Raw genomic sequence first — 12,207 nt, forward strand, 5'->3', positions numbered from 1 at the left:
AATATGAGAATGATAGAAAATACCCCAAAACAGGCAGCAAAGACTGTGAATACATTTTTGTTTGTTTATATTTTTAGAGAAAAAAAAATAACAACAAAACCTTTTAGACTTTTTTTTTTTTTACATAAGTCTAAAATATTATGAATTTATGATAGGAAAAAAATAGTGTAGTCCATTTTTGAGTAGGACTACAACATAACCAAATATGGAAAAAGTGATGCACTGTGATTACTAATCACTGTGATTATACTTTCCAGATGTACTGCAAATGTTTATGGAAAGCTTCCTTTTTTTTCTTAGATCTTGATTCATGTTTCACGAATAGCATTAGTTTAAGGCTTTAAATAGACCAATCATTACTCATTGATGACATATAACGTTGGTGTATTTCTATGCTGCAAAGCAAGCTAATCAATGCAGAAGAAAATGTGACATGAAATTTATCTACCTGATATAAATTGTGAGTTTATTCGCAAAACTTCAGGAACTGTTCCCTCAAGTCTTCCAAATTCCAGACAGATGACTCAAATTATTACTTTTTAAAGTTTTACTTCATATTTTTGTCTTGTTCCTAATTTCTCAAGCAGCTTGAAACTCTCCCTTTTTCCCACATGCGTTGTCCTCATCTTCTACCCTTGTGTGCGTGCAACCCCTCCACCCTGATGATGATGATGGTGACACATTGGCCCCTCGAAAAGGCCACAAGTTTATCAGCATTCCTCACATAGTTTTGAAGTCTACAAAGCTGCAGTGTAGCATATTTGGCGGCCGCAAAGGTTACAAAGTGAACAAAGGACACACACACACACACACCCACACACGCACAGACACACAAACACACACAAACCAAGGCAACAAAGTTGTCAAGCCTGTTATGTTGACTGTCATGCAAATGTTTGTCGAAATACCTCAATGGCAAATGCTACTTCTCGTTGTGAAATACCTACACTATCTCTTATTTTTATTGCCTTATTATTGTTTTCATCTCAGTGAAATATATACATTTTGGTCTGTATAAAAAAGTAAACGGCTAAAAACCCATCCACCAAGCTTTCAAAGTGGTTTGTGCGTGTGAGAGAGAGAGGCGCTGGGCCATTTCTTTTATTTATTAGTATATTCCGCCCTCTTCTGGTCAACAATGGTAAGATCAACAACAAAGAGTAAGCTTACTGTAAAAATAAGCCTAACGATTCAGCTTTCATCCAAACCTCAGTAAGAAATCACTAAAAAAGAAAACCCCCAAAAAACCCCATTAAAATTTGTTTTTATGAGTGAACATAATATTAAAAATACTTTTACTAGACAGAAACCACTATCTGGGATAGCACCATTCAGTGGTAACAGATGTAATAGATGAGCCACACCAAATTTAATCCAGAATGGTTTCTCAACTGTATATAGAAATAATCCTGGAAAGGTCCAACTTAATTACGAATTAAATAATAAATTACGACTTAGCTATAATGAGATAACGAGGTACTATTAGAGTCAACCATCCTCTTCTTCTGCTTTAAATTTGCCAATAACCCGTCAATCTATGATAACATATTTATAATTTATTCAGATTCGGATCCTTGTAGCTGTTTCTCAACGAAAGAAGCCGCCGCTGCATCATCCATCGATTTTTTTTCTCAACCAAAGACGATTAATTGCTTTTGTAGACTTCTTTAATGTCCAGAGGCTTAATTTGACATAATTCTTCCAAAGATAACCCAAGATAACATCTCATAATTATGAGATAGCCATCTCATAATTGTGAGAAACAAGGCGGCGGGAAGGACATAAATTGTCAAAGTACTGGAAGTTCGGTCAACAATTTTAATTTTGATTTCTGTAAAATCGATAACGGCATTTCCATTGATTATTGAAGAGAGTAAATCATTTTTAATCTGTCATTTTTTTCATGTATGAAATGTAAAGAAGATTTGAACTTGGTTTTTAAATGTAGATGTGTCAGAGGTGATTAATTGCCTGGAGGGGAAATTTTCATTGAGTCTCGGCCTCACTCTTGTTTGCTTTTTCTTTCGTTGTAATGGAAGCACACGTTACTTTAATGAAATATGCTAGATAAATAAACAAATAAATAATTTGGTATTGGCTCCCCTAAAAACACACACGTTTTCCATGAATTCAGTCTGACCTTTCTTGCCGCCATAACTCATCCAGATAACACATCACGCTGCGGCGGTTATTAAGAGTGTAATCAAATTCATAAACGCAGCCATTCATCATTTTAACGAACCACCAGCAGAGTTTCATCTTCACAATTTCACTTGTATTTATTTGTTTAATTATTTATTAATTAATTAATTTATTAACAGCGGTTGTTTCGTCAGGGCACGTCTCCAAGACTTCAGCCATCTTGTCTCCAAGACTTCGTTCGAACTAGTCTGGGACTCACTTCACTTAATTTCGTATAGCACCAGGAATTAGACGGTGACAGAATAGTTTCCCTGCCAAGTTAGCAAGCCACCGCAGCTGAAATATTGTGCATAAAGCGCTATAAACCATTATGTGTTTCTGAACTCCACCCTCAACTCCCTCTGTGTCTCAGTTCTTCTGAATATCGATGGTAGGAGCTTTGAAATTACAGAGTGAGGCAGCCATTGCTCCTGGTAGAATCAAAAAATGGAGACATAACCCCATTAGTTATAAGAAGCTCTGATATTTAACAGCTGAGTTAAAAAAAAAAATAGATTAACCCCCAAACTCAATAAAAGCAGAAACAAAATTAGCCTTATTTAGGCTAGCTAAGTAAACACAAATTCTTTGTGTTTACGTGTTACCTTGAAAACGTCTTTGTTCCTCTCCATGTTTTATTTTTTTTATAAAGTTTTCACCAATTAAAATAGTTCTGAGGGTTTATTTGTATCAAGCACACTCTACTATAGCACCCCTGAATAAAATCTAATCAATTGCCTTCAGAAGTTAATTTTGTGTGACTTGCTCTCAGTAGAAATCTACCAAGACATGGCTGCCCAAATTGCCAGGAAAGGAGAGAATTACCGTAATCAGAAAAATAAGCAGGTGCAGTGGGGTCAAAGGTGACTCTGGAGGAGCTGCATTGATCCACAGCTCCTCCTACTAGTCAGGAGCACCTCAAATATTGTCTTTTTTATTTTAGAATATAATAAAAATATTGCACTTTTGTGCAACATTTTTGTTTTTTGAATTGTACAACAGGACACTGTAAAGATTAGACAAAAACAGAAATTTCCGGCTTATGTGTGGAAGAAAACTGAAGACGGCAGCTGCACTGTGAAACATGGCGGTGGCAGTATCATGCTGCGGGGATGCCGGTCTTAAATAGATACATGGAGGAAAGAGAATATGTTTTATGTGGTACTTGCAAAAGAAAAACATAAAATACAGCACACAAATTTTTTATTTTTTTTTAATATTAACAGTATAATTATGCAGCAAAGGAATTTATTTTTACAAATGGCTCCAATGCTTTTGTCTCTTTAGCCACGTTTTATTTTTAAAACCACAGAGATTACTTTACACAAAAAAACAATAACCTGTTTCAGATATTTACAGAATTTTTTTTTAAATTTAATAGAGACAGGAACAAAAAGGAAAAAAAATAAAATAAAAATAAAACATTCTTTGGGTCCAACCGTGCAAAACAATAAATAATGTCCTGACAATGCTTTGCTAATCAGCGATAAAAATAAAAAGCTCCCATTTATTTTTTCCTTATTTTTTTATTATATTTTTTCAGAGCCTATGTACACAGCTAAAACTGCCCCGCTTTACGAAAGCAGCGACTTCGATCGAAGGTGCAGCTCGGCGCGCTTGCTACAGTAACGGTTTGCACTCGTCAAATCGCTTCCAACGAAAGCAGATCGTAGAAACCTAAACGAAGAAGTGAAATGTGCAACGTTTTCAGTGGAAAGATAAGAATACATAGATCTGCAGCATCCTGGAAAGGACGGAGAGCACTGTACACACAAGACCTCTGGTGGTTTTTTTCTTTTTTTTCCCCTCAAAAAGGCCTTAAAAACAAGCAGCCAGAGGTTGACATCAGAAAAGTAAAGTTTTTTTCTTCTTCTTTTTTCTTCTGTCCCTCAGCAACTCCAAATCTTCCTCACTCAGATGATAACTTGCGGCTCCCACGACTGTCCAGCCACCTGGGGGCGACACTGCGCGATGACCAGGGGTCCGCTGGTGCTCTGGCTGTCCAGGCAGAGGCCGCTCACCATGTGCTGAAGAGCCGGGCCTTTTGGCTTCCACTTCTGCAAAGACGAGAGAAAAAACAAAACAAAAACAAACAAACAAACAAAAAAAAGCTGTTTCAGTCTGCACAGACACACTGGCGAGCTTCTCCGGTTTGTGTTCCATGGTATGTGTGTGTGTGTGTGTGTGTGTGTGTGTGTGTGTGTGTGTGTGTGTGTGTGTGTGTGTGTGTATGTGTAAGCACAGGAGGTTCATGTTAGTAGTGAGTAATGCAGCCTGACTCAGACTTGGATTAGAGTAATCGCATGAATTACTGACTAACAGTTTGCGGAGTGGAAAAGTCACAGAGCATCCAGCTGAGCCGCCCAGCAGCAGCAGCAGCAGCAGGAAGGGGACAGTTTGTTTTAGATGACATCTGTGGATTCTAATTGTCATTTTGGGAGGTGGTGGGGTTTATTTACTTTGCCCCGCTCCTCACTGTTCCATTTACAGTGTGCCTAAAACATACAAGCAGGCTTAATTATAGATACCAGGATCAATATCTGGTTAAATGTTCCACAGCAAGCGGTTTTTAGGGGCCATCAAAAAGCTTTTGGGATAACTCCCAACACACTGGTGATTTTTTCCCCCCCATAACCAGTTGTTTCTCAACATGGGCTGTATTTTTTTAAAGGTGTGAAATAATGCAATAAAAGATGTATTTATTTTAAGGTTTTTACTCATCTTTACCCAAAGCCATTATTTCACCACTACCAGAACTGTGATAATACTCACAGTAGCTCCAACAAATGCATTAAATGACTCCTGAGTGATTACTTTCCTCCACACGATTCAGCTTTTCATGAATCTGTTTTCCCCCCTTAAAGCTTCTGCACGTAAAGCGACGAAGCAGGTTGGACGGGGAAAAAACGAGCCAGAAGCTGCAGACAGTGAGACAGTTTGTTCCTCAGTGCCCACAGACCGCAAAGGACGCTGCGTCTGCCTCCTTTTTTTAGCTCAATCGATAAGTGGATAGAGGCGCTGAACTGGAGGCACGAGAGTGTTAAGTACAGATTTGTGGAGTCACATGGAGGACGTCTGCAGCCGAGCGAGGGGTTAATCTTAAAATCCCCGAGAAAGTGTCTCCGTGGATGGATGTCGGTCAGAGTAAATATGTTGTGCTGCAGGGGCGGGTAGGTGGGGGAGGAGGGGATGACCCGTTTGGAGGAGCGGGCATGTTTGGACAGCAGAACCAGGGATGGAAATGAACTTTAACTGGGACACTGCTGTGACTTCTGGTGACATGATGGAGCATGCAGTGCAGGTTTGGAGACGCTGCATGTAGGATAATATGTTATGTGACAGAGGTGAGCAATACTGGGAAATTTGGTATCGACCCAATACGAAGTGAAGACACAGCTAGTATTGTCGATACCAATACCAATACCAATACTAATATATATATAAAAAAAGTCTATTATTCAATATTTTGACTTCATTTAGTTACAACTGCTATGTTACTGTTTTTTAGTGGAAATATACTCCTTTTTTTTTTCTATTAACAGTGTTAACTTCAGAAGAAGAATGGCCAAAAATGTCAGTCTCTAGATGTTAAAAGCTGGATGAGACACACCCAAGAAGATTTGCAGTGCCGGCTTGTAGCAGCTGCATGCATACGGCCCCCCACACTTTTCAGATTTCTGCTGCTTGAAAACCTTTCCAAAAACACTGAAAACCATTTTGCTTCTACTTTACGACTGCACTCGCCTTTGAGTTAGTGTGTCAAAAATCCTCAAAAAAAAACAAAACAAAAAAACCCCAAAAAAAACCCACTCAAGTTTGTGGTTTAACACGACAAAATGTGAAAAAGTTCAAGGGTTATGAATACTTTATCGAGTTACCGTGTTTACTTCATTGGTCGTTGTTAGGAGGGTTAACAGACAAAAGCATATTCCTTAGAAATGGGTCAGACGCAGGGGAGGAGTAGTAAAAAATTGGAAAGGAAAAACTTGAACTGACCTTCAGACAGCCCAGAGATCTATTGACGAAAACCACTTTAAAAGATTACAAGAGAATGTGGCTTCTTGGAAGCAAAACGCAGAGAGACGGGGAGGGAGGGGACGGTATCTACTGGCTTTTACACAGCACTGGATTTAATTATAATAATTTCATTTATGCACAGCTTTTAATTTTGCAAAGGAGAAATAAACAATATTTTCTGAAAACCACCCAGAACTGACCGGTATTTAAAAAGAAAAAAAACAAACAAACAAAAAAAAAACAGAAAGTGGCTACAAACTATTAACAGCAAGAAAGAAAAGCCATAAACGTTCCAGACCGTTTTCCAGGAGAGAGATTATGAAAAGCCCGAGTAATGCCGGTGATGGATGACATGTCCTCTGGCGCGCAGAAAAAAGATCAGTGCAGTCAAGAAGGAGAATTTTTTGTTCCCTCCCTTTTCTTTCTAGGGAATAAGAGACAAAGGTGCCAAATGTCTCCATCAGCATTGAGTGGTTGATTGCCGATGGGGGAATGTTCCCAAAAAACTCTGAAAGGATCGAGACGGGCCAAGGAAGAAGACCTGGCGGGAGTCCGAAGACGTCCGCACACACGTCATTGATCGATCACAAACAGAGCGAACTCTCTGGCCGTGTAGGAAGTTCTCATTCAACATAAAAAAATAAAAAAATTTAAAAAGAAAGAAAGAAAGAAAAGGAGAACAAGGAATGAGCAAGGAGGACCTGGAGTTTTTAAGAGCTCTTGTTCATCTGCTGCATTTATAAAATCACTGCCAGGATCTGCATTAGTAAAATAAGGTCACTGGGTCCAACACGGGTCTTCTGGCAGCTCAACGTCTGATCACAAACTACCTCGTTTTCTAAAAATCCCTTCATGATTTAACTCACAGATGATTAGAAAATAGTCAGAAAATTGTTATTATTATGTTTTTTTTTCTCTAGTTGATCCACTTGGCAAAAAATATCTGTTGAACATTGATTTCTGTACCATTGGCTGGACTTGGTGTTCTTTTTTAGTCAGGAACGGTTTTGGCAACTGGCTTTACAGGGATCTAAACTTTGCTCTGGCTTCCTTTCTGAAAGCCTGCATGTATTGTAATGGAGCAACTCAACACCTGTGAAAGTTGATCACCACTTTCCCGCGGTTTGGATTGTATAACAAAACATTCTGTTTAATAAAAGACTTCAATTGAATAAAAGTCAATTCTCATCTGCTTGTTGTTTGTAGTCGTCTTGGATTAAAAAAAAAGAAAAAAAGATTGATGAGCTGATCTATAAGTTGAGTCAATGCAAAAAAGGTTGTTCTTACATTTCTGTAGATCAGATCATGATCAGGTCATGATTGGCCCACTTCGCGTCATTAGACATGTACTATGTTGAAGTAATGTTTTGATTTTACAGGCTTTCCAGTAACCGGACCTGGGTTATCACTGTTAATTCATGACTTAACAGTTTAGGTCTTTGAAACAGTCATTTTATCACAGCTGCTCGGTTTAGCAGATTATCTTTGACCCAATATTGGTGGTTTTGTTTTTCTGAACGACTTCCCTTTCTGAAACCATTTCACAAAAAAATACTTTTGGTTTCAATAAAAACCTGTTTCTGCATGCATGTTGGAATATAGGGTAAAGTGATAAATTGCCACCTGTAGCACTTAGATCCTCAACTAGAGGGCATAAAACAAGTACCGAACTCACTAAAATTGTTTCTAGAGGTAAGCACCAGAGATGTTCACATCTCTGGTGTCATTCTTCCCAAGCCCAAACCAGGCCTAAAGTTTTTAAAGGGAAAGTCCAAGTCAAGTCTCAGGTCTGAAAGAACCATTTTATTCTTATACCCTACTAATAGCCCAACATTGTTACGCAACACTGTTACGCTCTGTCCAGTAAAATTTGCTGCATTGCTTTTACTCCTGAATACTTGACATTTTGCATAAGACTTGAGTATTAGACCATGAGTTTAAGTCAAAATTAAAATATTTAGAGCACAAGTCCAGTCTGAAACTCAAGTCTCCATCGTGGGTAAGTATAAATCTTGTTAAAGAAGAAGAGGTTGCAGGCATATGTTTATCTGAAATTATACATTTTCTGTTATACTGATAATTAATTGTATATGGGACATTTGTGAAACATAAACAGTATGATGGCATAACTAAACAAAGATTTTGAAATATTTTTGACTCCTCAACTCAAAACTAACATGCTGTGTTTTAGTTATCTTTCATTGGCTAGCTGAAAAACACATCGGATTGTAAACTCTTGCTGCTCAGACACACGGAACAAGTTGCAAAAAACCCATTCATCACCAGTAAAACCTCATATTTTTGTAATGTTTTAAGAACAACATATTATTGCTAAACAGTGTTTCTTCGCCTTACCTGTCTGGGCTCTTTGGAGTTGCAGAGCTCCATCTTGACCTTTGACCCTGCTGTGAAGGCAGAAATAGCCAGGCACAGGTCCTGCTGCCGAATCAGTGGCTCCACCAGCTCCCACTTCTGCAAAACCCAGAAACCAATTGAGGATGTGGACACCAGGCAAGGTCAGCTTAAGTTCACTAACAGCTCATTTAAAGTAAAACATTACAAGTGATATTCAAGTTTGCCTTTTAAATTCCCATAATAATTGAAGTTTAAAAAATAAAATAAAAAATACTCAGTGTACTGTAGAGACTTCCTGTGGAGTTAAAGCTGCTGTCACAGTTTCCTGTCTTTCCATGTATGCTGACATATATAGACATAGCATGTTGTGTGCATCTAAATGTCAAGAAATTAGCCCACTCCAAGCATTCAGCATGCAGAAGTGAGTAATTCTTCATCAGACAGAGCAATTGCATAAAGTAGCATGAAACTGTTGCGACTTTTCAGTAGCCCTTGTCTCACTTCCACAGCAGGGAGTGTCTATGTGTGGAATATGTGGTTTGTCAGCATTTAAAAGTTTATGTCACAGAATTTTCCACATGGCTAGACGATGACAGAAACATATATCACGATATGTTTATTGATATCAATAATTATTGATTTGTTTTTTTTGTTTTAAATATCTGAAATATTATTTTAAATATTTGAAATATTATTTCATCTACAGTTTATACTCTCCACCTTTGTTTTTTTTTTTATTTTCAAGCAATTATGAGGCACAGTGGCAAAACCTGAAACAGCTGCTGCGCACGTTACTCAACAGGTTGTTGCTTGGTAACCAAAGAGTTACCTGGCAACAACTAACATCAGTAAGTTAGCATCAATTAACTCACTAAAGTGAATTAGTAGATGCCACCATGAGCCAGCCGTGAGAGGCTGAGCAGCTATAACCTGTACTCTGCCTACATCCCCCAGAATGCCATGTGGTTCTGGATCAGAGTTCAATGAAATTAATAAATATTCTATCACCCATATAATCCAATGATATTGATCACATGTCTATTGTTATTGACTTGTGGTAAATAACACATATTGCCCTAAATGCGTCCATAAGCTGCATGATAGCAGAGTTTAGCTGCTGCTAAAACTGTGTATGCTACAGTGTCACAAGCATAGGATCAAATCTTTTATCGTGAAGGAACTGTGAGGACGTTTCTTGGTCCAGAGCTTTAGTTAGTGATCTGTGGAAGGCTGATTTAGCCGACTCACTCCCATAGCTGACCTATGACAAATATCAAGTAGTGTCCTGGAAATATTGACTCTGACCGCAGCAGGGTCCTTCAATCAATCAGCTGAACTGAACTGACATGAACACGGTTCAGCAGTGCTGCCATTCTCATTTTTTTTTCTCCTCCCTGGCAAAACAGGAGTTTTGTTTCTCTCAGACGAATAAAACTGAATTGAAATGAAATCGTTTGGCCATATTTCCCAAAGGGCTCGACAGCTCTGTTGCTCCCACCAGCGTTACGGCTATCAAAGCGGTTTTCTCTGTTGGACTGAACTGAATTTAATTAAACTGAATGGAAATTGACTGACTGAATTAAAGTGAATCAAACATAATCGGGCTGAACAAAACTGAACCAAATAAAACTGATTCAACTGAAATAAACTGAATTATCTGAAATGAATGAATGATACATGTTTTTTAAATGCCTAAAGATGACTAAAGACACCTTAGATGAGTGATTAACTAACTTAAATTGCATGTATTTTAGTATTTTGTTATTCATATAATTTGACATATTGTAAAAATGAATTACACCTACACAGCTAATATTTTATCTGTCTGTGTCAGATAATTCAACAATTTTTAGGCAAAAAGACTACAATTGGAATTTTGTTTTGGATACAAAACAAAAGAAAACAACCAAACAGGATCAATTAAGGAGACCCAGGAAAATCACGAATAATGATGCAGCAGTTATATACATTTTGACCTGAAAATGTATAAAATAATAATCTAAATGAAAATAAAAATCATCTTCTTTAATTTCACTGGAACCATGTTACATTTTAAAGTATTACTGTTCCAGACACAGTGCCATTTTATAGCACAATAAAGTAACTATGTTAGCTCCCGTTGTTATAAAAATGCTGTACATATCAAACATGACTTAAAAGAAATTTGACTTTGTAATTTAACACACTGAAACTGTTTCTTTAAAAATGTCAGCTCCTTCTGAAACTCCGCCTTCAAGAAGTCATCACAACATGGCTCCTCTATTAACCCTTTAACAACATTTTTATCAGCGTTGAACTAAGAAGCATCAAGAGCTCAGCAGATGCTCAGGTCCACCAGGTGTTTGCTAATCGCTGCTGGCTAGTCTGAAGGAGCTGAGTGGGTGAGCGCTGCTCTGTGAGGCGGAAGCTTGTAAACTGCAGCTTCGTCCTCGAAGGTGGAGCTAGCTCCACCCAGGCGTTTTGCACAGCTGAATGGTTGCCATGGGAGATTAAAGGACTTCTCAATTCTGAGTCACGGCAACACTCCAGGTATGCTTTTGATGAGGGAACAGAAGTTAACTATACTATCCCTTTGAAGCTGAAACTTAAAGAAGGCTACTTTTAGAAAGCAAACTTTCATCCTTGGTCTCCTCACCTGCGACTGCGGCCTGTTGGTTCCGGCGCCGCGGCACTCCGCCAGTCCGAGGCCGTCCCTCCCACGGGTCTCCAGACACATGCCGCCTTGTTTCAGCACACTGGACACGGCTTCCTGCTCAGGGACCCTACGGGAACCGGAGACGGCGAGGAGGAAGGCTGATGAAACGATCTTATTACAAACAATAAAGAGCAGATCGACTCCGGTGATGGATAGCTGTACAGAGTAATTGCTTCGCTCCACAAGTACTGTGTCTTGTTACAGCCAGCTCTTCTGGACATATACAGTTACTCGGTTAGACTCCAGTTATTTGGAGCGTATGCAGTGGGGAAGAGGTCAAAGGCATAAGCTTCTGAGATCCTGACATGAATCAATTCAAACGTTCCCATCTGAAGTCAGTTACATCTGGGTGACTGATTTTGAACTTGGTGGGTTGCTAACCTCTTTGGAGTTGTGCGATTACTTTTTCCAGGCTAAGTCAATTATTTTTAACATACCAGACAGTAAAAATAAAGGCTTTTGATCTCAGAATTAAAGTTCTGCCAAGGGAAAATCAGCTATGTCTGTATTTGTTTTTATTCTCCAAAAATTAAATAAAAGGTCAATTTGGCTCATTCCATCTTTTAGGCTTTCAGCGACAATCTGAAAAAACTTTGAAAGGATTTCAAAGCCTACATATAAATGCCAGGCACACTTTTCAGATTTTCACTTTTTTTTTTTAAAATATCTTATATTTTTCAAAATTAAGTACATTTATTCTTCAATGCACCATAGAATCTCAACAAAATACATTTAAATTTGTAGTTCTAATGTGACGAAAAGTGAATACGTTTGCAAGGAAGTGTGAATGTTTATTCATAACCGCAAAAAGGAAACCATTTATATTCATGTGCAGGTAGAACTGCTCAAAACTGTCATATATATGATATACAGCTCTGGAGAAAATTAAGAGACCATTTAAAATGATCCGTTTCTCTGATTTTACTCTTTATAGATATGTGTTTGAGTAAAATGAACAT

General features: G+C 38.2%; 1 protein-coding gene across 1 annotated transcript in view; it reads right to left on the reverse strand.

Moving 5' to 3' along the window:
- Positions 1–3,983: 3,983 nt before the first annotated feature.
- The window catches only part of galnt16 (UDP-N-acetyl-alpha-D-galactosamine:polypeptide N-acetylgalactosaminyltransferase 16), a 43,574-nt gene continuing 35,350 nt past the window's right edge, over positions 3,984–12,207 (reverse strand). Inside the window, exons 13-15 of the mRNA XM_007569479.2 lie at positions 11,189–11,315; positions 8,554–8,670; positions 3,984–4,238 (exon numbers count right to left, since the gene is read on the reverse strand). Of these exons, the coding sequence (XP_007569541.1) occupies positions 4,095–4,238; positions 8,554–8,670; positions 11,189–11,315 (388 nt within the window). The 3' untranslated portion in view covers positions 3,984–4,094. The remainder of the gene's footprint in view (positions 4,239–8,553; positions 8,671–11,188; positions 11,316–12,207) is intronic.

This window comes from Poecilia formosa, unplaced genomic scaffold, assembly GCF_000485575.1.
Source record: "Poecilia formosa unplaced genomic scaffold, Poecilia_formosa-5.1.2 Scaffold241, whole genome shotgun sequence".
Lineage (NCBI taxonomy): Eukaryota > Metazoa > Chordata > Actinopteri > Cyprinodontiformes > Poeciliidae > Poecilia > Poecilia formosa.